The sequence below is a fragment of the Mycteria americana genome, chromosome 4 (assembly GCF_035582795.1).
Source record: "Mycteria americana isolate JAX WOST 10 ecotype Jacksonville Zoo and Gardens chromosome 4, USCA_MyAme_1.0, whole genome shotgun sequence".
NCBI classification, from domain to species: Eukaryota; Metazoa; Chordata; class Aves; order Ciconiiformes; family Ciconiidae; genus Mycteria; species Mycteria americana.
In genome coordinates, this window is record NC_134368.1 from 85952835 (window position 1) to 85978477 (window position 25643).

Below are 25643 nucleotides of genomic sequence, written 5' to 3' on the forward strand. Positions count from 1 at the left end.
ACAGAGAAGAATGATAGTACTGATCTTACAAGTATTAATGTGTTCTGCTCACACATATTTCACATTATTGACTACATGAAGAAAGAGCATTATAGTAGTGAACGGTAAAGAAGAAAAAAATACCAAAGGACTTCTTTGGTAATAATACCCAATGCTTTAAAGCAACAGCTGTTGTACCCCTGGATTATGCTGCTTCTGCTTTGAAAAATGTGCACGTTGAATATTTCTTCATTTTTCCTCTTCTAAGGCCATCTCTTCCCTCTTCTTTGCTCTTCCTTGTTGTGCCACCTTCAGTGGTGGTGTTACAAGCAAGCGTCTGTTCTGCAGCCTGGATCTTAGCCTTCCCACCTCAACTCTAAAGCTCTTTGCATTTCTGTTCACAGACACATTTTTGTCGCCTGATCCCTGCTCACTTGCCCTCCAGCCTTTTGTATTCTTAAGATATTTTGTACTTTTTGTCTTTGCAGCCTGTACCTGGTAACTTCTTCCTATTCTTTGGCTTCTTTCTTGTAAGTTTGGTTTTGGTTTTTTTAACTTAAGTGTTGGTATTTATATTCATTAATGGTAGTGTTAAAGTATGGCTAAACTATATTCTTGAACTTGGCTTTCCTAATGGACTGACTTTCCCCTCTGAAACATTAGTCTTGCAGCACGATTTTTGTGAGCTGACTGCCCACACAAGTCTGTTGCCATGTGGGCTGTAGAGTCAGCTTGTCTGAAGTCTTACTCAGTAATTACCAGGTAATAAAAGTTAACTGCCCCATAAAACCACATGGAAGAACCATGCTATTGCTGGCTTGTCCTACTCAGCCATCCTCTTCCTGTGTGCTGGATCTTTTGGGCGGGGGAAAGGACTAACCAAGGTCCCTTTTGGCTCTCTTCTCTGGGTTTCTATGATAACTGGTAACCTGGTTATGGGCTGCTGAAGTCAGGGCTCAGCGGAGTTCTGTAGCAAACTGGGAGCCTTAAGCGGTGAATCTGAACTAAGCAGTTCCTGTTTTATCTATCGGGGGCAGGGGGGGAGATAAATAAGTCACTCCAAAGTTATCCTCTAACACTTAGCTGTTTTCTAGGCACCTTGAAAAATGTTTCACCTAGTGATGCTTCAAAGCTAATCTACTAGAGCACTAAATTAGCTGGTGTAGAGTGAAGGTGTCTAACATGGACCCAAACAGAGGGCAACTTTGCAACTCACCTAAATTGGCTATGACTCAAACTGGCAGAACTAGTCTTACTTCTCTAGTCCAGTAGGCACGTATAATAGCTTTATGGAGAAATGAAAAACGTCAGGTTTCTGCCAACCTGCTAACAGGATTTATATCCCTGTTGTAACTCATAATTTATACTACTGTGGTTCTGGTATCTTCTATCATCACGTGCGTCTTCTGCCTTGTTTTTTACTTCTCAATGAGATAACAATCCCATTTATTTTTTTCTTTTTTCTTTTTCCTTTTTTTATTACTAAGTAACTGAGATTTCAGTCTTCCTCAGGGGTTGCAAGTATATCTGCGCAGAGGTCCTGGGAGAATTGTGACAGAGTTTAAAAATGATACAGAAGGCTATTAAAATGAAGGGTGGGTAACTTGGGAAGGGAGGCTGCTGAGTTGTAGAGTCAGGCAACCAGAAAAGATCTTAGGATGTCATTTAATCCATGCTCCTGCCTCAAAGCAGAATATTTACACTAATATTCCTAATAGATGCTTGTCTAAACTGTCCTTAAATATCTCCAGTAATGACAACCCTTCAGCTTCATTAGGCAACTGCTTACCCTTAATGTTAGAAAGTTTTTCTTAATCTTGAGTCTAAGTATTCCAGGTTGTCATCTATGTCACATTTATGTCCCAGACGTAACCTGTTTGGGATAGTGCGAAAAGAATTCAGCTTCTTTCCTGCTTGTTGCACTGATTTTTTCCAGGAGTGGAGAAGGAGACAATGTGAAAGTTACTTTCAGAATGAAGTAGCTATTTTCAATCCTTTTTGTCAGATTGATCATTACAGTGCCGGTAATGCCAGCAGACACTTCAGGGTCTCCCCTTTGTAAGAGGGATGACAGCTAAGTGTTTCCTGCACTGAAACCAAAATCCTGAGCCTTCTGGAATGGCTGCACATGGCCATTCTGCTTTTAGTTAAAAACCAACGAGCTGTTATGCTGAAATCTAGGCAAGGGAGCTGTGAAGGGAAAACACACGAGAACACTTTGATTAATAGCATCCCTAAATGACAATGGCTGTTTTATAGTTTTTATAAGGATCGTAGTGTTTCTCATATATAAAAAAGGACAAGATGTGGTTGTTATTAATAGAGAGGCTCTTTGTTGAAGCTGTTGACTGTAGGAAAGAACCCAAGGGTTTCTCAGGCTCCTCAGTTGTAAAACTAACTAAATACATCTAGGGCTGCCTTGTGTCACTCCATGGCATCTTTCAAAGCTGTAATTAGCAGATACCTAATGAGTTGTGGCTACAGCATGTGGATCAGATGACTCAAATATTTACTTTAGGCCTCTGATTCTCTTTCTCCACACAAGGGAGAATAATTTGGTTTTAATATTGAGAGACTCATTTTTCTTCGGTCGTCTTGCTTCAAAACGTCATTGTTTTCCAACAGTCTGTCAGACTGAGTCCTCTCTGGTGTCTTCAGCAGCAAGGTACATCTAAAACATTTAGTGGTGAGAGTCCTTGCTTCATTAAGCCCTTTTTTTTTTTTTTTGTAAGAAGTTTGCCTGAAAGCCATATTTTCACTACTGTTGGTGGAGTCTGATACGTAAAATGCAGTTGGCCCTTTGACAGTTATAAAGGAGCAAATTACAGAGTGACATCGTTACCCTCCTTGCATTTTTTTAGCAAGATTGCAGCTGTCCCATTGCTTCACAGTGGAATTTGTGAGCACGGGACTGCATCTCGTTAATAGTGGGTGGAAACAAATCAAGCCAGGCTATATTTTTAGCTCCAAAAGAGATTCAGCAATTTCATGAACAGGGCAGGGTAAGAATATTTAGGAATCCGGATCCCTGACACCTGGCACAACAGACTCTTCTGCCAGAGACCATGAAGTGTGATGCCAGCAATAAGTTAGATGTGATTTAGTCTTGTGAGCTCAGCCCAGTGTACAATATCTCTTTTTCTGTACTGACTTTGCTTTCTCCCTCCCAAACTTTGTATTCATTTACCTGCCTGTGATGACTGAAGCACAGGGCAGACAAGTAAGTTTTATCATCGTGTTGAGACTATGGAAGATCTTTTCAAAATGACCCACTGCAGCAGTCAGCATTAAATTGTCACCATTCCTAAATGTCAGAATATGCAGGGCATGTGGGTAGCACAGCTATTTGCAATTTAGCCTTGGAGAAATGTAGTATGATGGGAGCGTGGAAAGACTGAAAAATTAGGCTGTAACTGTTCTTTGTGGCCTAGGTTGAGTGGTGCCAGATGACAGTGTAGCCCTTTATCTTAGCTAGGATGGGGTGGTTCTGCTTGAGGAACGTTGATGTCGCTGTGATGTGTCCATGGGGCAGCGGTGATGAAATAGGATCGCAATTCTCTAGCCTAGATTGGAAGATCGTAGGCTGGGCGGGGTGTGCATCGGCAAACCCTCCCGTGCTTGGGTGCACGTTGCACTCTGTAGGGCCAAGGAAGGTACGGGACGGCTACAGCTGTTCTTCTGCTGATGTCTTTTTGGACAAAGGTTGTTAATGCTTCACAATGTCAAGGAAGGAGTTGTTTTCAGGACAAGAGTTTGTGTGTCAGTTCAAACTCCCTAGTTCGAAGCCTTCCCATTTTTGTCAGTCCGCGTTATTCTACAGGCATTCCTTCCACAGTCTGCTTAGCCCATTTGAAAACTTTGAATATTAGCTCTGACAGTAATATCATATTGACTGTGTTTGAGCTGACCTTGGTACAGAAATTTCCTAATTGCTCCCTGTTCTCAGCCAATTCTACTGTAAAGAGTAAATATTCAGATAAGAATCAAATACTGAACTAAATCAAAGGTAAATATCTTTCGGTTAGCTATTTTTCTACGCAGCTGGTTGTTCTTGAAAGGCATTGTTTAAGAAATGTTAAAAAGCCATTCTTTAAGAAATAACTGCCTGACTTCAGATGCGAGTACATCTAGACACATAACTGCAAATAGTGCATTACAAGCAACTTCTATTGCATGTACCTGAAATGGATTTATTCCTGGAATCAGTGCTTTTCTAGACATGTGTCTCAGGGGACCTGAACTGAATGTTCAATAGGTTTTGAATAAAGAAAGAAAAAGTGTGGGGGAGGTTAGTATGTGCTGTAAGAGTATCTGTTTTATAACAGTCATGGTTGTCACAATAAACATGATTAATTTGTTCTTCATCGCCAGCCACTCTCTTAATTCTTTAGATGGTGGCAAAGATGAATAAGACGCAAGCTTCATCCTTCTGAAAAGCTGTGAATTTAAACAGTGCCAATCTCATAGTTACAGGCAGTTGACTGAATCACACGTGAGTTGCAATCAGACCAGTAGCCATCTTCCTAACAGTGATTTTTAATGTGCCAGTCTTATTTTTCCCTCAGCCCAGTCATACTTCTTTCAGTGATGAAAACGGGGACTACTTTTTCCTTTATTGAATTTGCTTTAGTCTCTGGGCACTGAGTAATTCATATAAATTATGCAATTTATAGAAGATAGGCAGTACTTTGGCTCCAAGTTTCCCCAAAATACATAGCTTAGTACTAACATCTTTGAGTCTACCCTCTCACTACCATCCAAGCTCCTATAAATCACTTCCACTTTTATTTTTAAATTTATCTTGATTTTTGATAAAATTACACAGAAATGATGCCGGTGGGCTCTGTAAGGCACGCATAAAATAAATCGATACATAAAATATGACTGGTTATCCTCCACAGATTTTTCTCTTCTGTTGACCCCCTGCTCTCCCTTCTGATGGGCAGTGTTGATTCGCTCCTGTCAAAACTGCTGTTGGTTATTTTTTGCGGTCATCTGTCTTGTCCATCAGATGTTGTTTATCTGGAGTGACATGTGCTTGCCCATTAATTAGCAAAGTGACTTAAACGTATAGTAGGTCTGCCTGTTTTTAAAGAGGCCCGGGCATTGCTGGGTTAAGTTGCATTCCTGTCTCTGCTCTTTGGATAGCTGTCAGGTAACAATTGTAAATTTTGGGCCGTATCTTATAAGTGATCGTGAAATTTGTTTGCTGATTTACGCAGATGGTCAAAATGGGCAGGCAAAGTTTTGAAACACAGTGGTTGTCCCTTCTTTTTAAGATATTTTGTAATGGTAATTGGAAAACTCTCCAAACTGTATGTTGAGTGATGTGGCTGTGATTGGTAGAATTATGAATGACACAGTCAATTTACCTAAACCGACCAAAAAAAAAATGACTAATGCCTGTGCTTCAGAACTTGCATATGAGGGTTTGGCCAATCCACCTCGAAGTATAGAAAAGCTCTATTCCCTGCCTCAGTGAACAGGACTTGCTGCTGCTTAATGTAAGTGAGGCTTCAATGCAGTATCTGGAGTGCGTATAGATGCTTGCTTAAAATAGATGTGGTGATGTAAAGTGTTAAATACACATCTTGTGTGGCATTTCAAATCCCATTTGGATGTGAAATTGAAATTGTCATTTGTCATAACCCAAAATGAGACATAATTCATAGACAATGGAAAGGGTATTAAAGCAAAGGATACGTGATTTGGTTGTACTTCACAAGTAAAACCCAAGGTTATGTAAATCCCCAAGGGACACTACAAATGCATCTGGTGGCAATGCTAGAGCCAATCACCCAGTCTCCAACGTACCCTCCCAGTTCTGGATCTTCTATCATTAATATACTAGAAATATCCTTTCTAGTATGGGAAGATGACAACGATTCACCACATAGTCTAACGTTTTGGAGATGTGGGGGTTTTGGGGGGTTTTATTAACCTTATGCAACGCTTTATAACTAACTCGTGACTGGTGGGAATGCAAGTTTCCATGAATTGTAAAGTAACTAAATAATTTCTGCTAGTAAGATAGCCTGCCTTGGTTGTCAGTCAAGCAGATCTTATTGTTCTATTGGTCGTTTTCAGACAATTTTTAATGGACTGAATTAGAGGAAAATGCCTCTTAGCAACGATCTTCTCGCTTTAAAGATGTTTGTAATTGTCACTATGAAAGTTCTCCCTAAATGATCTGTTTAGTGTCTGTTTAAAATTAATGAGAAAATCCAGAACTAAAACAGGTAATAAGAGTCAGTCAATTACTTCAGGCTATAGGAAAAGTAATTCCCAACAGAATAATTCAGGCTAGCAGCCTGCGGTCTACAGCTGAGGGACTGCACTGCACAGTGTTGTCTGCAACTGGGAACACAATAGTATAAACTGCCTGAGCATCCCTACTCCTACTCCACCCCTACTCCACTGCCTGAGCTCTGGTGGAGTAGGATACCCATGGAGTAGGTGGGTATCTCTGGTGGAGTAGGATACCCAATGGATACCCATTTCAAGGAAATGGGTATGGTCAGGCAAAAGCTGGAAATAGTGAGCCCGAGAGATGCATGGCATGACCAGACACTTCCTATTAAAGCCTTCTACCTCGTGGTGAAGGCCTTGGGCAAAAATAGTTGTAATATTCCATCCTTTTCTTCCAAAGAGGTGACTCATGTCTGGGATCCTGCAACTTTTCCTAAAAGGGAAAGACTGAAACTCTTGCTGTTGCAGAATAACTGAATTCAATGTTTTTCCTCCCTTCAGACCAACATTTTTAACTGAACGAGAGAACTGGCAGATGTTCCGTCAGTTTTCTGTCTTGAAATTCCAAACCATTAACAACAAAGCCTGTCTCTGAGTTACAAGGTGGGACATGGATAAAGGACACAGTTGTGTTTGCAGATGAACGGCTGAGTTGACCTGTAGGTCTTTTCAACTTGTTTGCAATGACTGATGTCAAATTAGTATTCAAAAAATACCAAACTGCCTTATAATTTACAAAGTAGGGGCTGAGCTGTTAGTGCAACATAGTCAAAGGCTGTTTTACTTCTAATTGTGAGGGTTTGGATATTTGTGTTGAATGAGAGGAATGGGCTGCTTTTAACCTAGCATGCCAGCCCTCTTGCAGTCCGCCTCCCAGTCTGCTGGCCAGTATCTCCTTCATAACCTTGGAAATGGCTCAGCAATTTCAACCAAATTTGAGATGGGATTTAATCACCTTAATTGCCTATGAGGTCTATGAGCGCTGGGAGCTGGATAGAAGGAAAAGATTCATGTTGGTGCCCACACTGACAGAAGCACCGTCAGAAACCATCAGTTACCTTGTGCGTTTGACAGGGGCTGCTGGACCAACCCATGGCTCCAGCTCCAGACTAACCGCTGCAGGTATCCGCAGCTCGGGCTGCTGTAGGGGAAGAGCCAGATGGCCAGGCTTATTGCACTGGAAGGAGATTTAGGGGACAAAGGGCAAAAATAGATAGGAAATCAAGTTCTCGTTTTGCTGCTCATGGAATAAACTTTTATTATTGGAACGGCAGAGCAGCCCCACAGGTCACTTTCTGTCAGGGTGAGATCCCTTTCACCAATCTAGTTTTCAAATCAGGTATCAGTTTGGCATGTGCACCTATTTTAGTTCTTTTTTTCTCTGCTGCAGAAGACTTATTATAAATATGATCAGGGATTCTAGGAGTTTCTTAAAGACATTTATTGAACATATATATAATAGTGGAGCGAGGGCATAACCAGTACTTGTGTACAGCTTCTGGGGTTCAAAACATAACCAGACTGGTATTTTACACTCTGTATATATTTTAATGTCCTTATAAATTATATTCATTTGACTTTGAAGATGGTCAGAGGTTAAAATATCAAGTAACTGTTTTGTGAACAGTATTCCAAGATACAGCAGCTGGCGAAGATAACCCAATAGCTTAATTTCATGACTTGTGGCATGTCTCTGTAGAGTGGACCTAATTTTAAAAAATAATATAAAGATCACAATGCGTGGATGTTATTGACAGATCAGTGAATGTAGAACCAAGTTGCAGCCAGTAAACTCTGACTTTCATACTCAGTCGGATAAGCGTTGGGGCTGATCAGCTCTTTTGAAATCCAGTAGATGCTTTTAATTGTTGTTCAGTAACCTTTGAATTTGGCCCCTGAATAATAGGTGGAGGCTATTTGCTATGTGACTAATGTTTTGGTGGTCTAGAGCAGAGTGTCATGCGCTGATATGGAAATAAGATACGGTAAGACACAGCAGCCTTGGCTGATGAGTGAATTTCAACTTTCAGCCTGGCTGGGTTTTTTGTGTTTATTTGTTCAGGGGAGGGGAGGAATACTGAAAAAATTATGCATTGCAACAGTGAACAGTTGGCTGTAGCTCTCATCAAGAGACAAAGAAAGTCATGCCTAATGACTAAAACAGACAGCAGGTTGCAAATTTGGACTTTATGATGCATTCCAGTCAGTAACATGAAAGACAGGAAATATCTTACATGTGCTGCCTTTGGGGAACAAGAAAAGATACGGAGGTCAAGCATGGCTCTACTACGTTTGCTGATAAATCTTTTAATAGTGGTTTTTTTCTTTTTTTTTCTCCCCCCCCAAGCAGTGTGGTATTGCCTGCAAAGCAGTGGGAAGATCAAACAGCCTTTCAGCCAGCTGCTCAACATTGGTCACTGCCTTCGGAGAACGATGAACCCATCAGCGCAGCTGAACGCTGCTGTACATCACCCGGCGCATGCAGAGGTAAGCTGCGAATGACCTTGAGTGCTGTACCAACAGCGTTTGGCCAAGATCAGTAATAACGTCAATCCGTTATCTCCCGGTGCAATCCAACAAGCTACTGGAGACAGGGATGACTCTGGAGCAGTTTTTAACTGCTTGCATTTGAAAGCACATCTAAATTCAATCTAGTGAAATCACTGCAATGTTAGAAACCCCTACTGTTACTGGGATTGACAGAGCCCTGCGTCTGTATTCCTTTACATACAGTCTTTTGTAAAAATAAGATAGCAGACTTGAGAAGGTGTCATTCTTTCTGGTATCAAAATTTGGGCAAGTCACTAGAATAATAGTGATCTTGGCGTGGTAATGAACACAGGAAAATTGTGGGTTTTTTCTTTATAAATCCTGAAAAGCTGTAAAAACCGGCAACTTTGCAGTTGCTATCCAAACACATCATAATATAACCAATTACATTATGTGGTTCCTAATATTTTGGCTGCTATTGTTACTACTAGAATGATAAGTTAATGTTGGCTGTTTCACAGGTTACTGAGTAACAGGATCCTTGTTCCAAACAGTTGCCATTTAAAAAAGGAAAGAGTAGACGAGAAAGAATAAGCCTCATGCAATCGATGGATTTCTCTTGCTCATCTATTTAATTACTTTATTGTGGTGATGATGAAGATTTTCTAGATGACTGTAGTAAAAACTGAGCCCTTCTATGTCAGGAAGAATAGGGTGTCTAGACCTTTAGGTTAGAGAAAGTAAAGGGAAGAATATAGAGATGCACAGGATGAATCTCACAGTAGAATATTTCTCCAGTAATTGCATTGGCTTCACAAGGTCTACAGGCGTGCTCAGATATAAGCATGTGGTTAAGCACTTTGGGTCGGGACCGAGGTGTTTATGAACGGAAGCGACACAATTGTGTCCGTGGTGCTGCCGAGATGCGCGCCTGCCACTGTGGCTCGGCTGCAGTCCTCAGGGTGGTATAAAACCTTGAAGAGTGTTTGCTGCCTGCCATGACACAGCTTTGGGGTTCCATTTGGACATGTTAACAGTTTAGATTAATGGTTTTGACTGACTTTAAGTGAGGAATTTAGGGATTTTAACTCTTCAGTGGATAATTTTCTTTTAATTCCTATTCAAGGTATTTTCATCTGTCCTGTAAAGAAGTCTTGTGAGATTTCTGATTCTAGACTGTGCTAGGAATGCAGATATGCATGGGAAAAATAATAACCAGAGTACACACAAAATGGTTGGTTCAAAATGTGTGCCGGAAAAAGAGAGAGAGGGCAAAAAGAGGGTGCAGGTTTTTTCTCAATCTCCTTAGAAGCTAAAGAAAACTATTTGTTTATTTTAAAACATGTAAGCCTTTTTCCTGAGTCCTTTTTGAATATTATAATAATCTGTGCAGTTCAGAAATACCAGGGCCAGAATAAAGACAGGACTTTACCTATGCATACACAGGGTTTCAGCCAGCTGGGGCTGGAGACTTACCTAACTAGCCAGTTATGTGCTGAATTGAAGTTCATTCCTGTTTCAGCTGAAGTCAACAAAATTCAGAATAACTTCAACATTATAGGTTAAGGGATGCAATCCCTGGTTTAGAGTACAATAAAAATCTACTGGAAGCCCAGAGAATCGGCAAAAAAAAATTTTCAGAAGTCTGGATTTCCTCTGCACAATGAATTGTCAGAACATCTTGTTGCCCAACAAGGTACAAATTGGGTTGTTAGTTTCCCAGCTGTAAGTTATTGGCGTGGGGAATGACATGCATCAACAAAGCTGCTTGTGCATATACATATTTCTAGACTTTAAAGAGCTAGTGACAAGGTAATTGTTTGATAGATGCAATATGTTATGGGATTGCTATCCAAATAAAACGAACATCAATATTCGGTCGTATTGTCAGCGTATGAGCAATCTGTCCTCAAATTGTGTCTGAAAGCAACAAAACCACATTTTCTCAGAAAAAGTTGCATTTGCATGTTCAGTGGAGAAAAATCTCCGCTGGTGATAACACGTTGTGGTCAAGTTTCTCAAAATTGCTGAGTAACTTCTGCCAGACAAATGCGCACAGAATATATTCCGCAAAAACTAAGCATGCGCTTGCCTGGTAAAGCACAACCCTACTCAGACATGCTTATTCTCCAAATAAACGCAGGGAAGGGGTCTTGAAATTCCAATTCGGTGAGTTCAAACTCGCATTGCTCTGAGCAACACCAAGAGTTTACTGAGTTAGTGAATAGGATTGGTTCTTTAAATTTGAGCCTTTCAGGAGCAAATTAGAAAAAAAACAGTCAGATCAATAATGTTGAAAATGTCCATTATTATTATACTTTGGTCTGCTTGCATTTTTCTCCATAATCGTGTTGTCATAAACATTTGTCACTGGATGTATAAAGTGAACAACGCTTTTATTTTTCCAATACAATGAATTTTTAGGAAGACGAACTGAATAACGTTTCCATAAATCAGAAAGCGTTAATGGTACCAGGGAGGAGGGAACTTGTTTCAGTTTGATAGATTTCGCTCTTTCAGAAAGTTCTTTTTCTATGCTGTGTTTTTATGCATTTGGGCTATCTGTGAATGAAGTTAAAAGGCAGTTTTGATGTAAGAGGTAAGAAAATGATCAATACTAGATTTTAAAGCATTTAAGAAGACTTTGACCTTAGCAGTGTATATCTTGTTAAACCAATAAATTAGAAAGTCAGTCTACTTTATATTAATAACAAATATAAGTAGGCTTGAAATATCTGTACAATGCCGATTCACATTTCCTGTGCATATCAGTGAAAGATAGCCGTGATGTTTTCTCTCATGTTTTTCTGAATCAGCCAGCATTTCTATTTAAACAGGCATTTTCAGTCCTTTACAAATGTATTTGAAAACATGCACCCAGCTAAGAACGGACATGCAGGGTCACATCCTGGGAGACTGTTGGAAACACGGCTATAGCATAGCATATACCTTTGGCACAAGCATATATATAACATATCCCTTTTTATAAAAGGAATATGGTGTGGATTTTTCTGTGTATGACTTATTTGCATGTATAACTTATTAATGAGGCCTGGGGAGATGGCACACCCCAGCCTCACCCTTGCCACATCACCAGCAGCGTATCTAGCAAGGATATCTGCTCTGCTGTGTGGAGGGCAGCTGATTTTTCATGGTCATCTCATAGCTGGATGTCTGGGGACGGAGGGATGCAGCAGCAGTCGTTGCCACACAGCCAGACACATCTGCTACGTCGCTGCGGTGCTTTCCCATGCGGGATGTGTTTCCAGTTATGAGGGGGAAAATTGTCAGGACCCTCATTCAGGGAAGGGGAAGGTGGGGGTGGGCAGCTGAGAAGTTTTTCCAGGGTGCAGTCCTGTACCACCTGGAGAGGGGCCCCACGGAAAAGGCTGGCAGGGTGTGGGCAGCAAGCCAGTGGTTTTCTGGCTACAACAGGCTTTTGGTCTCTTTTTGCATGATATGCAAGAGTTGCTTTATTCAGACATTTTGTAAAAAGCAGTTTGTATCATTTTTGAAGAGCAATAAGGTTTACAACACAACCATGTGCAAAACAAGCCACAAGGCCAACAAGCAAGCCCCAGCAGCCGGCTCGGGTGCTGACGCCCGTGTGGCAATGGCTACTGAGTGCCATTGCTTTGCTTAGGGACATGGTATAGTGGTGGTCTTGGTAGTGTTAGGTTTACGGTTGGACTTGATGATCTTAAAGGTCTTTTCCAACCTATACGATTCTGTGATTCTGAGTGCTCAGCATGAGCTGCCTTATCCCGGTTCTCAGCTCCAATACAACACTGCCATCTCCTTTTTTGGTTGGTTGGTTGTTTTTCTGGGGGAGATTGTTTTGGTTTTTAAGTGTGCTGTAACCTCAGGCTTAAACAAGGCAGTAAATGGACTGCACGATGACAAAAGCAAAATACATACCGGAAGGCTCTAAATTAACAAGGAGGTTGCTGTAGAAAACCTATTAAAAGCTGTGACCCTTTCTTTTGTGGACACACATTAAGTCTTTGTGAAATTCCTTCCAGTCCTCAGGGACACTTACAAACAGGGCGAGCAGGTCCTCCTGCAGGGTGGGCTTCTTCACTGCTTATACTAAATAATTAATAAATAATATCTTAAGTAACATAGGGTTTGATAGAGCATTGCAAGGCAGTTAGATCTTTACCTTGTGTCATTATAACATTAATATTTGCATCTATTCTGATTTTGGTCTCCTATTCCATTTTTGATGCAGAAAAGTGTTTCCCTCCCACGTCATGGTTTGTCATGAGCCTTCTGGGAACTGAAGTGAATGTTCTCAAACCCCTCACTCATCAGTACTCTTTCCTAAGCAATTCCCAGAGCTGGGAAATAAACGCAAGACCATTACACAGCAAATCAACAAAAAATCACAGCTTTCTTTTTTAGGTATCTGAGTGTGGAAAAAGCAAAATCATTAACCTGTTCATAATGCATTACCATAAGACCTCTAGATACATACACCTTTGTTAGACTTACTATTAGCAAATATTTCCAAAGGAAATGGATTCCTTTTCTTCAGGAAGTCTTTCTGATTATGAAGTTTTGTTTATGGCTTAAAAGATTATTTCAGCATCCTCCCACTCAGATGTTAGAGTCTTGAATCTTGCACCGTAATTAGCTACATGTGCGTACTGGAGTACTGGTCATTGTTTTTATCTATAGTGGTCTGTCATACCTGGCTACCTTTAAGCTCATTGTTTCTTATGTTTCTTGTGTTTCTTGTTGTCATTGTGTTCCTCTATTTGTGAATGACTGTATTTGCCGAACACCTACAGCTAATGATGCAGAAGTGCAAGTCTTTAGAAATATGACAGAGAAATTCATCTTGGGAAAAGCATTATGGATTTTTAAATGTTATTGCATTTAATAGAATCACCTTGACCTTTAGAGAAGTTTCAAAATGGAATATGCTCTGTCTTAGCCTACTGTTGCTACATCTATGTTACATTGTAAAAGGCATGGTCACTTCTGGATAGGTCCTACAAAAAGGTTAGGTTCCTGAAGAAAGACAAAGAATAGTGCCAAAGTCCCAGCTGAGATCCAGACATTCTTGCAGGATGGTGCACTGACCTGTATGTATTTTTGTTCTGGTTTTCTTTGCTTCAGGTTCCCACGGTGGGCAGGGAGACACCACAGCACGCACCCTGAGCTACCCTTGCCAGCGTTGCCTGTCACTCCTCAGGGATTTGGGCTGTTTGGAGGCCAGAAAGCGGCTGCTCTTCCCCAAAGCCCATCTGTCAGTGCATCTTGTCTTTAAGGTAAGTAGCAATTAAATAACAAAATCTGCATTTGTCCTGTAGCTTTTCATAAATCATTCCACACACAAGGGCAGATTTTGAGCAACGCCGACTGGCGTAGCTTAATCAAAAGCTTCATGGAGACCTGTGGATCAGAGCCGTGCCAGCTTACAGCAAGTTTTCAAAGGAAAACCACTCTGTTGTCTTGAAATACAAAGGGCACACGATTAGCATGGTGTTTCCTAGGAAAAAAGTCCATTGAGCTACAGAAACAAACAAAGAAAAGAACATCTTTATTAACCTGAAGAAAGCAAACACCTGAAATGTGCCTTGAAAGATATGCCAGCTGCTCATGCACCTTAGTTTGTTTTAGAGGGAAAGACAGGCAATAGGGCACTTTGTTTTCAGATGCAGTCGGGCCTCGGCCACTGTGAAATAATTCTGCAGTTGCCGACAAGAGGGTATTAAATCTTGGGTTTACTTAACTGAACTGAAAATCTTTCAGCAGGTTCCAGATCCCAGGCGCAAGACAGCAGTGACTAATACGCTCAGTTCCCAGATTTCCTTGTCCTCTTCTCCCTACGTTTTTTTTCTGTATTTCTTCTCTGAGTTACGTTTGGTTTGTGGTCTTTGTAAGCATGAGGAGAGCCAGCAGGGCTGACGGAGGTAACTGAAGCTGGTACCTCCCCGATGCAGGTTTCCAGCTGGTGTATTTTCCTGTCTCACACCAGAGTCCCCAGGCTGTTCCTGCTCGGATTAGGTGACGTTATCGGCCACTGATCAGGCTCTTGCAGGAAGTTACGTTTTCGTGATCTGAAAAGGAAAGGATAAGCAGATCCTTGTTTTATTTTTGTTCTGAAAGGGAGACACAAGTGCTGGGGTAAGACTGCATTGTCCATCCTTAAAAGAACGGTGTGCTTCCTCAGGGACAAATGTGGGATTCGTATTCAAAATTTATTACCTGTTATTTTGTATAAGTTGGGATAGCAAGGTCCAACCGGGAATAACCAAGACTGGCTATTTTTTGAAGTGCAAAAACTTGCTAAGACTTTGAAGAGGGCTCATGCGTTTAAAATCAGAAGTAGCAAGGAAAATTAACTTCTGAGAGTTCAAGGGCAGGAGTTGGGATATGCGAGGAGGCTGTGCTGGCCTTTCAGTTTGGAGCTTCACAGCCCGTGTTTACGCTTACAAATGTGTATCTGTTGATTCAGTTCTTTACAGAGATCTCACCTGGGATAAACAGGTTGTGGGATGTGTGGGAGGATCTTTGCCAGCAGGTAAAGTCTGTCTCGGAGGCCAAGCTGTCCACGGGCAAGGGGCTAGCTTATCCTGATATTTGGATGGGATCAGTATTTGCGCATCCGAATAGCAGGGCTCTGCATCCATATTCCAGTTGAACCTCAGCTGTAACATGACCGAAATACAAGGAGAGCAGTGTTGTGGCCTTATTGAATTCATGTTGGCACCTTGTCATTTGAAGCTTTTTTTTGTGGAACTAAAGTACAGCAGTTTACAAGGCACCCGTATTTTCTCCCATCTATTTCAGTAATAGGCAAAAATACTTTAGAAAGATAAATCCTCTAATGAGATGTTCCTAATGAAGAATTACTGCCTGTCTTATACTGTTCCCATCAGACTGCTGCTGCTGTGTGATAACTCAAGTGTGTGATTTTGTAGCATCCTTTTGGGGGAACTGTCCTACCATGTAACATCCTTTTTGGAAGGCTGTTTGCAATATGTAGCTGAGCTTCCTTCATTCAAATTCATACTGCTTTAAAGCTGTTCCTCCCATGTACAGACACATTTTGCTTATAGCAGTTTATCATTTTTCTCTCTTGGGAAGCTTGCAGGGGTCTATTCATATATATATATATATATATATATATATATGTATATGTATATCCCCCAAGCTGAGCGTTTTAAACCTAAGGAAGACCGTGGGAGCAGTTTCCATTAAACTATTCCAAAATCAGGCTGTGGCACTGGAGCTGTTCCCTTAGAATAAATTCCGTCTCAAATAGGTTTCGTTGTGCTCCAGGTTTTCCCTGATATTTTTCAGCTATGGGTGCATGTAAAATATTACGTATTATCCTTTGTTAGCTGTCACTAGTGCCACACCGTACAGGAAATCCACTTGGCTGGTCCTGGGGTTAAAAAAAGCCTAAACTTGTACTTGACACTCTTATTACAGGGTCCTGCATGCTTTCTTCTCTCTAGAAAATGGTTCAGTGTTATTGGTCTCTCTTTCCATTATTGCCCCATTTTTCTACTTTTAACATATTTTTCATTAGCATGCCGTAATTCATGTTGAAATTCAGTGTGCTTGCCAATATTTTAACTTTTTGGTCCGTTCTTACATGAGCTCTGACTTTACTCACACACAGACAGCAGATTAGCTATAACAGGTCTTACTGAGCATTCGTGGCGTTCATCATTATTATCTTTTGACTAGACAAAAGAAAAAATAAGAAGGGGAGATGAAAGTACTGCCCTGTGCACACCTCCACAGGTTCCCAACCAGAACGGTCATTTTGTGCATGACATGGCCCATGGCAGAGTAGGCATCTCCGTCAGCCCCAGCCATTTTTCCCTGCCGGCTTCCCCGGCCACCCACGGCCTCGGCACCACTGGGGCAGGACCCCTTCTCCAGTCCTGTCTGATCTCTCCAAGCTGACAAACCCTGGTATTGGCCCTCTGCTTAAATTTCCAAAGTTAATTTGCTATTTTCCAACTCTTAAAACACATTTTGACCTGCCTGTCTTTCTGTAAATACCCTCTTTGCTTCTCACAGCTATTTCCATGATAAAATGACTGCTCGCATGGTGTCAAATAATTGGCAAGAACAAAAGAGAAAAATAATCAAGACCAGTGTTTTTTCCTGTTTTCTTGATTCTAGACATTGCTCATTGAAGAGGCCAATCTGCTGAAAAACAATACTATATAAAAAGCAAACAGTTTCCCTTACTCTCAGACTAGCATTAAAAAACAATTAATCTCTCAAAACAAATTGATTCCAAGTTCTCAAAAAAAGGAATGTGTTTCGAGATGAATGGGAAGACGCATTTTTGTAATGGATAGTGTATTTTTACGTAGTATAAATTTTATGAAAGTCACAAAGTTTTATGAATTTTAATGAATGTCCTTCTCAGAAGAACTTGAATCTTATTGTCAGTATGTTATCTGGGAAAAGGTCACCACATCTGTTCCTGAATGAGAGGAATTTGCAAATGGGAGGTTACATGGGTTTGGGAAGAGAGTTTAAAAATAAATCCCTACATGCACTTCGGCGTCTGCACTGAGGGAAGTGCATAGGCAATATAGCAAAACCAGTTGCCTGACTTCAGAATTCTTTTGCTTTTTCTCTGTGTCCAAAAACTAGCAAACCTCTATGCCATGCAGGATTTATCTTCTGGCGCAGGAATTTGACTCCCTTTCTTGAGACAAATAAGATATGACCTGCTCGCTATTCTCATAATCTGCAAGTTGCTAAACTTCAGATTCATAGCCGAACTTCAGAAAAAACATCCCTGAAATTGCTGCGTGTCCATGTCCTAGGTGCTGGCTGGCACCTAACCCATCGGTGTGCCTCCACTGAACTCAAAATACAGTACACCAGTCACCTTGAGGTGCACGCCGAATTTAATTCCAGCTATAGCTAGGGACACAAACCATGTTATAATTACTGGTTCAAACCCCATTACGTTTATGGATCAAGCGTGCAGTATGATCCTGTGAAATGACACAAGATCTGTTTCAGCAGAAACCGGGAAGCAATGATTTTTACCAATTTTTTTCCTGTTAACTTTAAACTGTTGACATGGTGCTAAATTCGGTATGCTGAAGGTGTTTCCATGTGTCACTTCTAATAGGATACAGGTGTCAGACAATTTGAGATTATTTCAAACCTAATTTTCCTAGAGTGAAGATACAAACAGTTACACCAGAAGCAGATGTTGGGCCTTTCTCACCCCTCCGAAATGTGGTTTGGCATCCATCCAGACTGAGTCTATGGGGAAAAAGAGAAAATTATATTTAATTTTAGCTTGCTTGGTTTCCTCCTTTCAAAATCTACATGAATGTGCAATAAAAAAACCCCATCCCTTTCCCCTCTGCTTACACAGGGACTAAGTATCTTGTTGCAAACAGATGGATACAGGCAGGTTGGGATGTGAACACTTTCCCATCTCCACACTATCACTATGTGGCCCAAAATCTGGCATAAAATGCTATCTTTTCCTTTTTGCCCTTTTACCATGTCTCTGTCAGTTACTTTTCTAGGGTGTCGGTTGGAAGTAACAGCCAGGAAACAGAGGTGACAAGGACTGCGCCTAAACCACCAGTTCGGGGTCCTGCCTCTGGTCCACCTCCATTGACCTACCTGGAGGTGGTCCCTGGGACTCAAGAGAGAAGCCCTAAGAGCATCTCCTTCCCTCTGCCTTCAAGCTGCTACGATTTTTCCAAGCTTTTCTTATTTTTTGAAGCGATGGACCTTTTCCACCTTGTGTTGTTCATGCAGTTTTACATACAACTGGAAGTAAAATCTCAGCTATATGGCATGGATACAAAAACTAGATCACTTGCTGGCACTGGGCTCTCCTGAGGATGGTACGTGTTCTCCATCAAGAGTAGCTTCACCGGCTTTAGTTACACTTTGTCAGAACTCATGCAGGTGACAAAAATCGAGCTCATAATCCTGGTATTACAACCTTGTAGAAAAGAAGGCCTGATTCTGAGGTTCGCCGTGCAAATTTTGGGTTCTGCTGCTCAAATACATCTTTCTTCACCTGCTTCTAGTAAATGAATCTTATGACTATAAATCCCCCTTGTGCTACAACCTTATTGAAAGTCAAATTACCATAAAATGCTACAGTTGAATAGTTTTAGTCTAAATAACCACACATGAAAAAAAATCCTTAAGGATTTCATAAAATGTATTGTGGAGATGGCTATCCACTTTTTTTTTAATCAGTATTTCTTGGTCACGCAAATGCGACTGAAAAGTCGCCATCATAACTGAACAACAAATCCTTTAAGAGTTAGGAGCCATAAACGTATACTGGGAAGCGAAGGGGCGGCATATTTATATCATCCAGCCCTACAGGCCAGAGGAAGAAGGGCACGACGTCCTTCCACACACGGTGAGGACTTCCACAGAGTGGTAAATACACAAGGAAAAAATCGGCAGATGGTGGATAGGGGGCATTAATGCCCCTGCTCGTCTGCACGGTGTCGGTACAAATTGCACCGGGAAGGTTCTTGAGTCAGCTCCCCGCCGAGGCCACCGACGGAGGTGGGTGAATATGATCAATAGAAAGCATCAAGTGCTGGCTTGCAAATCAAAGGCAGAACTATGGAAATGCCACTCTGCAAATGGGGTTTTAACTGCACTGCCAGGAAGTTATCTAGAGGCATTTGAAGACCAACCCGGTAACAGGAAATTAATCAAAAGCATTTTTGAGCGGATCCTCGGCCGGTGAGTGCTGCTGTGGCTATTTATACCGCTGAACTGTGGCAATTTACCCCCGTTAAGGATCTGCTCAGATGTCAGATATTAGCCACTGCCAGAACAAGTGACCTTTCTGCACAGTACATTAAGAAGAGAACAAAAAGATGGAAATTCCCATTTTCCAAGTGTGGTCCAAATAAACCTCTGTGCTCTTGTTAAACCAGCTGTGTTGAAGAGGAGTGATTATAACAAGCCTTTTTTTTTAGCCTGCACCTGTCTCTCCTTCCGCAGCTGAGGACACACTGGAATCTACTTCCCTATAGACCTGATCCTGTAAAAGCTTCAGGTGGAAATTAAATTCATCATTATCTACATCTATTTTTACTTAACCACTTGAGGGGAAAAACCACCTGACGGCCAGCAGGTACTGGAACATGCAGTAGCTAGTCACCTGCAGTGAAGAAAAGCTCTCCCATTTCTCCATCCCCAAATAGATGAGATTTTTTTTTAGTTTTCATTCTTATGGCTGTCAAGGTCTAGCAAAGGAGAGAGGACCAGCTTGGAGCAGCCTTGCATGGCCGTTAGCCACAATCAGTTTCTTGAGAAGGTGATGGCTTCACTCCCACCTAAGCGGAAAGGTTCCCTCTCGCTTTAGGCACAGCCACACGGAACGAAGCAGTAACTCCATTTTATCAAGAAATATAGAGGAAAGAAGTGTGTCAAACTACTGTGAAAAACATGTAAGTGTGATTTTCTAAGACTTTCCAAGAGGAAAACTGGGTTCAGCATTGTCCCTGGAGAAATGGGAGACTGCAGAACTCTCAATTTTCCTCCTAGAGTATGCCTTTATTGTAAAAATGTTTAAAGTCCGCAGAGTGCCATGAGATATTCCATTTATTCATTCTATGCACACAAGCAGTGGCATTTCTAAAGTGTGGGTTTCATCTAAAGTATCTCCCCTCTTTCATAGGAATAACTTTTTTATACTTTATTATTTTGCTCAGGTAATTCTTATACATTGATTTCATCCACTTTTGGAGCTGAAGTTTCTCCGTATTCCCTCAGTTGTTGTTCACCTATGAACATGCATAGTGCCAGCAGTTTGATTTCTGGCACAGTGATACAGAAAAACTAATGGCTTCAAAATTGGCATTACTGGCTTTTTTTTTTTTTTTGATCCAAAATTATTGGATTTTTCTGCCTTTAAAATGTGATTCTGGAAACTGACTGGCACTATATAACAAATTATTCTTTTTACAGTGGGTCAGACATCCCACATAATCTGTGTTTCTGGGGAAGAAAAAATCAAAGTAGAACTTGAACTGTTTTGTGACAAGATGCTGTATATGACTGAGGCAAGACAGCATGATGCTCACTGAAAATTACTGGCCAAAAACATGCGTAGCACTAAAACATGTCAAAACAGGCTAAGAATAATAAACTATTGTCAAACAAACTTCTGCGTCCTGTTGACCCAAAATGTCACACTAGGCTTTATCATATGGCAATTAGGTATGAGGTTCTAAAAAGATCAATTTTCCAAGGGAGTTGTAGGTGTTTCTATTGTAGATTAATTCTACTCTTGTCACTGCCTACTTGAAATAAGGATAAAATTAAATTTTTCAGAATAATATTTTTAATGCAAACAGTGCAAATGCATTTAATGCAAACAATATCCCCCAAAATGTCTTGCCACAGAATAAAAATCAAGCAAAACAAGAAATTTGGCAAACTGTCTTAAATATTTTAACAGATAAGTTTTAGAAAGATGCCAGATTTAGTGAGGATTTTTTTTGCCTTCTAGAAATAGTGATTAATGTATTTATCTTCTGCAACAGTAAGGCACTCGTAAGATTTAATTTCAAGGCAGTACTGGAACTTTGTGTAGTTTGATTCTCCGTCGTCTGGGGTTTGAGCAGAATTACATCCACAAGTGCAGCCGTTCAGGATTATGATTGCACGATAGAAAATGACTACTTCTGGCATACTAATCAGCCAGTGAATAGAGTCCATAAAGACTAGGGATACGAACCAGAAAATGTTATTCATTAATTTTGTTTATGGTTATTTAATTTTAATTATAATACTTTAAAGCTATTTAAATCTACAACTCCATCATATGTAAGTTAATGTAGCATATTTTGCAAAAATAATCAAGGCCTGGTAATACAGATCACTACAGAGCCTGTAATTAAATCTTTGATGAGAGTTTCAAAGTGATTTTTAAATGTGCACGTGGCTTATAAAAAGTGCTTTACAAAAGCTCTACTTCTGTCATCATGACTTCACAAGTGTTTCTCTGGCATTGTCCAAGTTTAATTGTCATTCAAATTCAAAATGGAAATGTTTGTAATTGAATAATTGCCTTGAAAATAAATATTCTTTGTAGGTAGGAAGAACAACTAATTTTCACACCTGTTTTCCTGTATAAGTGATAATAAGGAATATTTTTCTACGGACCATAAAGGCCTTTAATACTATTAATGCCATTATGCCTTGCAGAATAGGGCATTGGTGATACCCATTTCGGGCGTTTTCTTCTCTGAAGAGATGATACAGGATCTGGTCTTACCGCTGTAATTTTGGCACCATCACGACGGTTAAAGAGAAGTTCACCCTGCCACTGCCAACAGAATAAATCTCCCTGCTGTATGCACCTTGGGGAAGGATTTCATGGGCTGGAGGACGGTTTCTCTGCCATTTGCTGGTTTTTATTCCGTAGGAAGCGGTGCGCACCATTTATCCATTAGTCTCACACAGGTTTTGTTTGCATCTGTGCCTTCTCAAAGCGGCACCCTTGCAGGGCTCCATCAGGAACAGTGCCATCTTACCTATGTCAGCAAGCCCCTGGCCCACCTGCACCTCTTGACAGCTGAAAAATGGGGAGGAAGGTTGTTTTTTCTGGAATAATTTCCTTGTAATTGAATTACATGTTTAAGACAGGCTTTCACTGCTTCGTGTTACAGCATAGGAGCTCACGGGTTTCCAGCGATAAGCAGGCTGGCTGTAGGCAATTAGAAAACCTCAGGGTTTTAAGAGTCTAGTCACTAAAATATGTTACAGCTCAAGTCATTGTTTAACAATCCGAGTCTCTTACAGCTGTGAAACACTCCCATCATCAAGTAGGTCTCTGGGACTCCCTCAGGAACGGCAGGCTCTAGATATCCAGCTGCTAGGAACAAAAATAAATCTCTTTGAAGACTTATTTGCCATCACATTGTGCGAGGACTTAGGCTGAAATATTTTAATCGTTTATCTCCATTCATCAAATCTTGTCATTCTTAACAAAACTCCAAAATAGTTTCAGCTGTGAGTTGAATGTCGATGACACCAAACTCTGTACATAGATATCAATTTTGTGGTTAAGATATGCCACACGCAAGACATGGCTGTTGCAATCGAAACAATTCCTGCCCATGCAGAGACACTGCAGAGCATTTCATAACTCATTATTTATGCTCTTAGCTATCGTGGAGGGATAACAGCGGAACTTTAACCGCTATTGGTCACAAACCTCTATTAACCCGTCTTTTTTGTTAATGGTCAAACAGCCTATGATACTGACACGTAGTGTTTGTTATCATTACTATGGTATAATACTAGCAGCAGTAATCACGGCTATTAGAAGTGATCACCTCATAGAAATATTCATTGCAGAAGCTTGGTTGGAAAAATATCTTCATGCCTGATCAAAAACTCAACAGAACCTCTAGGTCTTTATTGCAGTGGGGTGCAAAGAAAACCCATTTGTCTTCTCTCTTTTCCGAGCTGCTCATTTTAAAATAATAACTGTGTCTATTTTTTTCTCAAGATTTTTAATTTTTGTTGCTGACCTAAACAGAAAGGAAATGAAAAACAAAGTGAAGGAAAATTTGGCTGTAGTTAAAACATTCCTTGACCTCTTCCTTGCTAGTACTTATAAACATTAGATAAGTTAATAGCAAACGCATTGCACAACTTAGAGGTGAGTTCTTAATGATTTAAAGACTTTTAGGCTGGCAAATATTTCCAAACAAAGGGACCCCAACATATTTCTTTAGACTGGTTTTCCTCATAGCGTTCCATCTTTTTTATAAGCAATGTTTTGCTTCTCCCAGCCTTCTACCCTTCTTTCTTGAGCAACCCAGAGACCATTGATGCTGCATTTGTGATGTTGCACTACTCTGTGATGTGCATTCAGCAGGAGAAAAGGTTACTGCACATGGGAAACCACGCTCGGTCTCTATATGCATAAATATCTGAAGTGTGCACTTCATATGAAGAGCAGTTTATTGCTGGCCAAGTGCATGGCTGTTGCATGAACATCCTAACGATTCTTTTCTCTTCTAGGAGACAAACTCCTCCAGACTTCACGAAAACTTTGTGTCAGCACTTCTTCATATCCGCTGTCAGAGGGACAAAAAGCCCTGCAATCATTTAGGGAGAAAAACCTTATCCCACTTCAGAGACAAGATAACTTTCAGGGGTGCAGAGGTTAGATCGTCTTCCCAAATCAATACAGCATGAGAATGAGGAATAAAAAGTCCTAGGCCAAGAGTTATTTTCAAGGGCTTTTATTTTCTTTTGAAGCACGAGCCAAAGCCCATTGCAGGCTCCTGTGGAAATGTTCACATTAGCATCAGTATTTAATTTTTCTGGGTTTTGGATCTATTTGAAGAAGGACAGAGAATAATGTTAAAATTGCTATAAACCATTAAAAATATTTCAACCTGCTCTTGAATTTTTTTCTTTTTTAAGCTTGTGTGGTTTTGACTATGGTTTTATTTATGCCCATTGCTGCAAGTAGGGCTGAGAGCCCAGGCAGTGCTTATGCAGAGCGACAAGGAGACTCCTGCAGTAGTCCTGCCAACCTCACCTTCTTTCTTAGTGCAATTTTCCACCAAGCTTTCTGTAGCTTCTGATTTTTTATTTAATTACTCCCTTCCAGAGAAGACTTTTCCCGTATCGTTATTTCGAAGAGCTTTCTGTCTGATTTATTTTCTATTTTCAGTACTCAATGAAGCAGAAAAGCAATGTTAGTCTTCGGCGGCCAGGGAAAATAACAAAAGTTCGCAAAGGTGGTCTCCAGATGATACAGCCCTTACCGAAGCAGTCGTGCCGTTCCACGTTTCCCCCGACGAGGGAGCAAATCTACGACAGCAGCAGGGCTGGCAAGTGCAGGTAAGCTGCCTTCACCGCGTGTGCTAAGAAATCACCAGCACAAACACATTCCAGCTTTGGCAGTATTCAAGTAATAGCTATTGCTGCTCCAGGGAGGAAATAATTAAAGCCATTTCTTGACTCTGACAGTTTGATACTGGTGGTTTTCAATAGCAAATTACCAACATCTGTACAGCAAAATTCAGCTACTGCAGCAATTACTCAGCAGGGCTAACCACAGAGGTGCTAGGACTTTTTCATTTTCTAGATGTCCCCTAGTTAGATGTGACCTACAATTGAGACCTAAACTACACACGATGGCAAACTAGGTCTCTTGCGTTAGAAATGTAAATGAAACCATATGGAAAGCTTAATATTCTGTGAAAAACCCAGTGGCAAATGCATCAAAGACAGAAAATGAAAGACTGGAAAGACATCTGAATGGGTTTCTTAATTATCTAACGATTTCAAGTTTCCAGAGCAATTCAGAAGTAAAATTTATACAATTCATTCAATTCCACAAAAATGATGGCATTTCATTCCCACATACTGTTATAACTGTTTTGCATAGTAAACACAAAGAGAGTGTGACTGTACAAGCTGAAAACTCACATCTACGGCCCACAGCAAGCAACACAGCGCTGCTAATTTTTGTTCCTGGTGAAAGGAAAGGGTAGCCAAAAAGTTAAATAAGCTATGTATAGCTCTAACTCAAATATTTCTTTTTAAACACTAGCTAGAAAAGATAATACAAATCTGAGTAGGAATGAGAGGCTGTGATATGAAATATATTTCTAAGAGAGAATTGGTTTTGGATTGATAATAAAAATACTGCGTTTATTATTCCACTGCTTATGTTGTAACTAAGTGTCTGTCAGGGTTTTATGTTATAATCCACTTTGGTCAAGGATTTACCGATGTATAAAGTTTTAGTTTAGTTTGTAAATTGGCACTCTGTCTTCAGCTCTGTTTCACTGTTATTTAAGCTTCAGAGCCCAATCAAGGCACAGTACAATTGCTGTAAAAATACGCAGTCATTTTAAATTAGAGCTTCAAACTTCAGAAATCTTTTGGGTGGCCTGGTG

The 25643-nt window shown here is 40.6% G+C and overlaps 1 protein-coding gene across 1 annotated transcript in view; it reads left to right on the forward strand.

Annotated features, from left to right (window-relative positions):
• The window catches only part of LOC142408754 (uncharacterized), a 55799-nt gene that overhangs the window by 16973 nt on the left and 13183 nt on the right, over positions 1 to 25643 (forward strand). Inside the window, exons 3-6 of the mRNA XM_075499313.1 lie at positions 8579 to 8715; positions 13843 to 13994; positions 23749 to 23892; positions 24410 to 24579. Coding sequence (XP_075355428.1) covers positions 8579 to 8715; positions 13843 to 13994; positions 23749 to 23892; positions 24410 to 24579 — 603 coding nt within the window. The remainder of the gene's footprint in view (positions 1 to 8578; positions 8716 to 13842; positions 13995 to 23748; positions 23893 to 24409; positions 24580 to 25643) is intronic.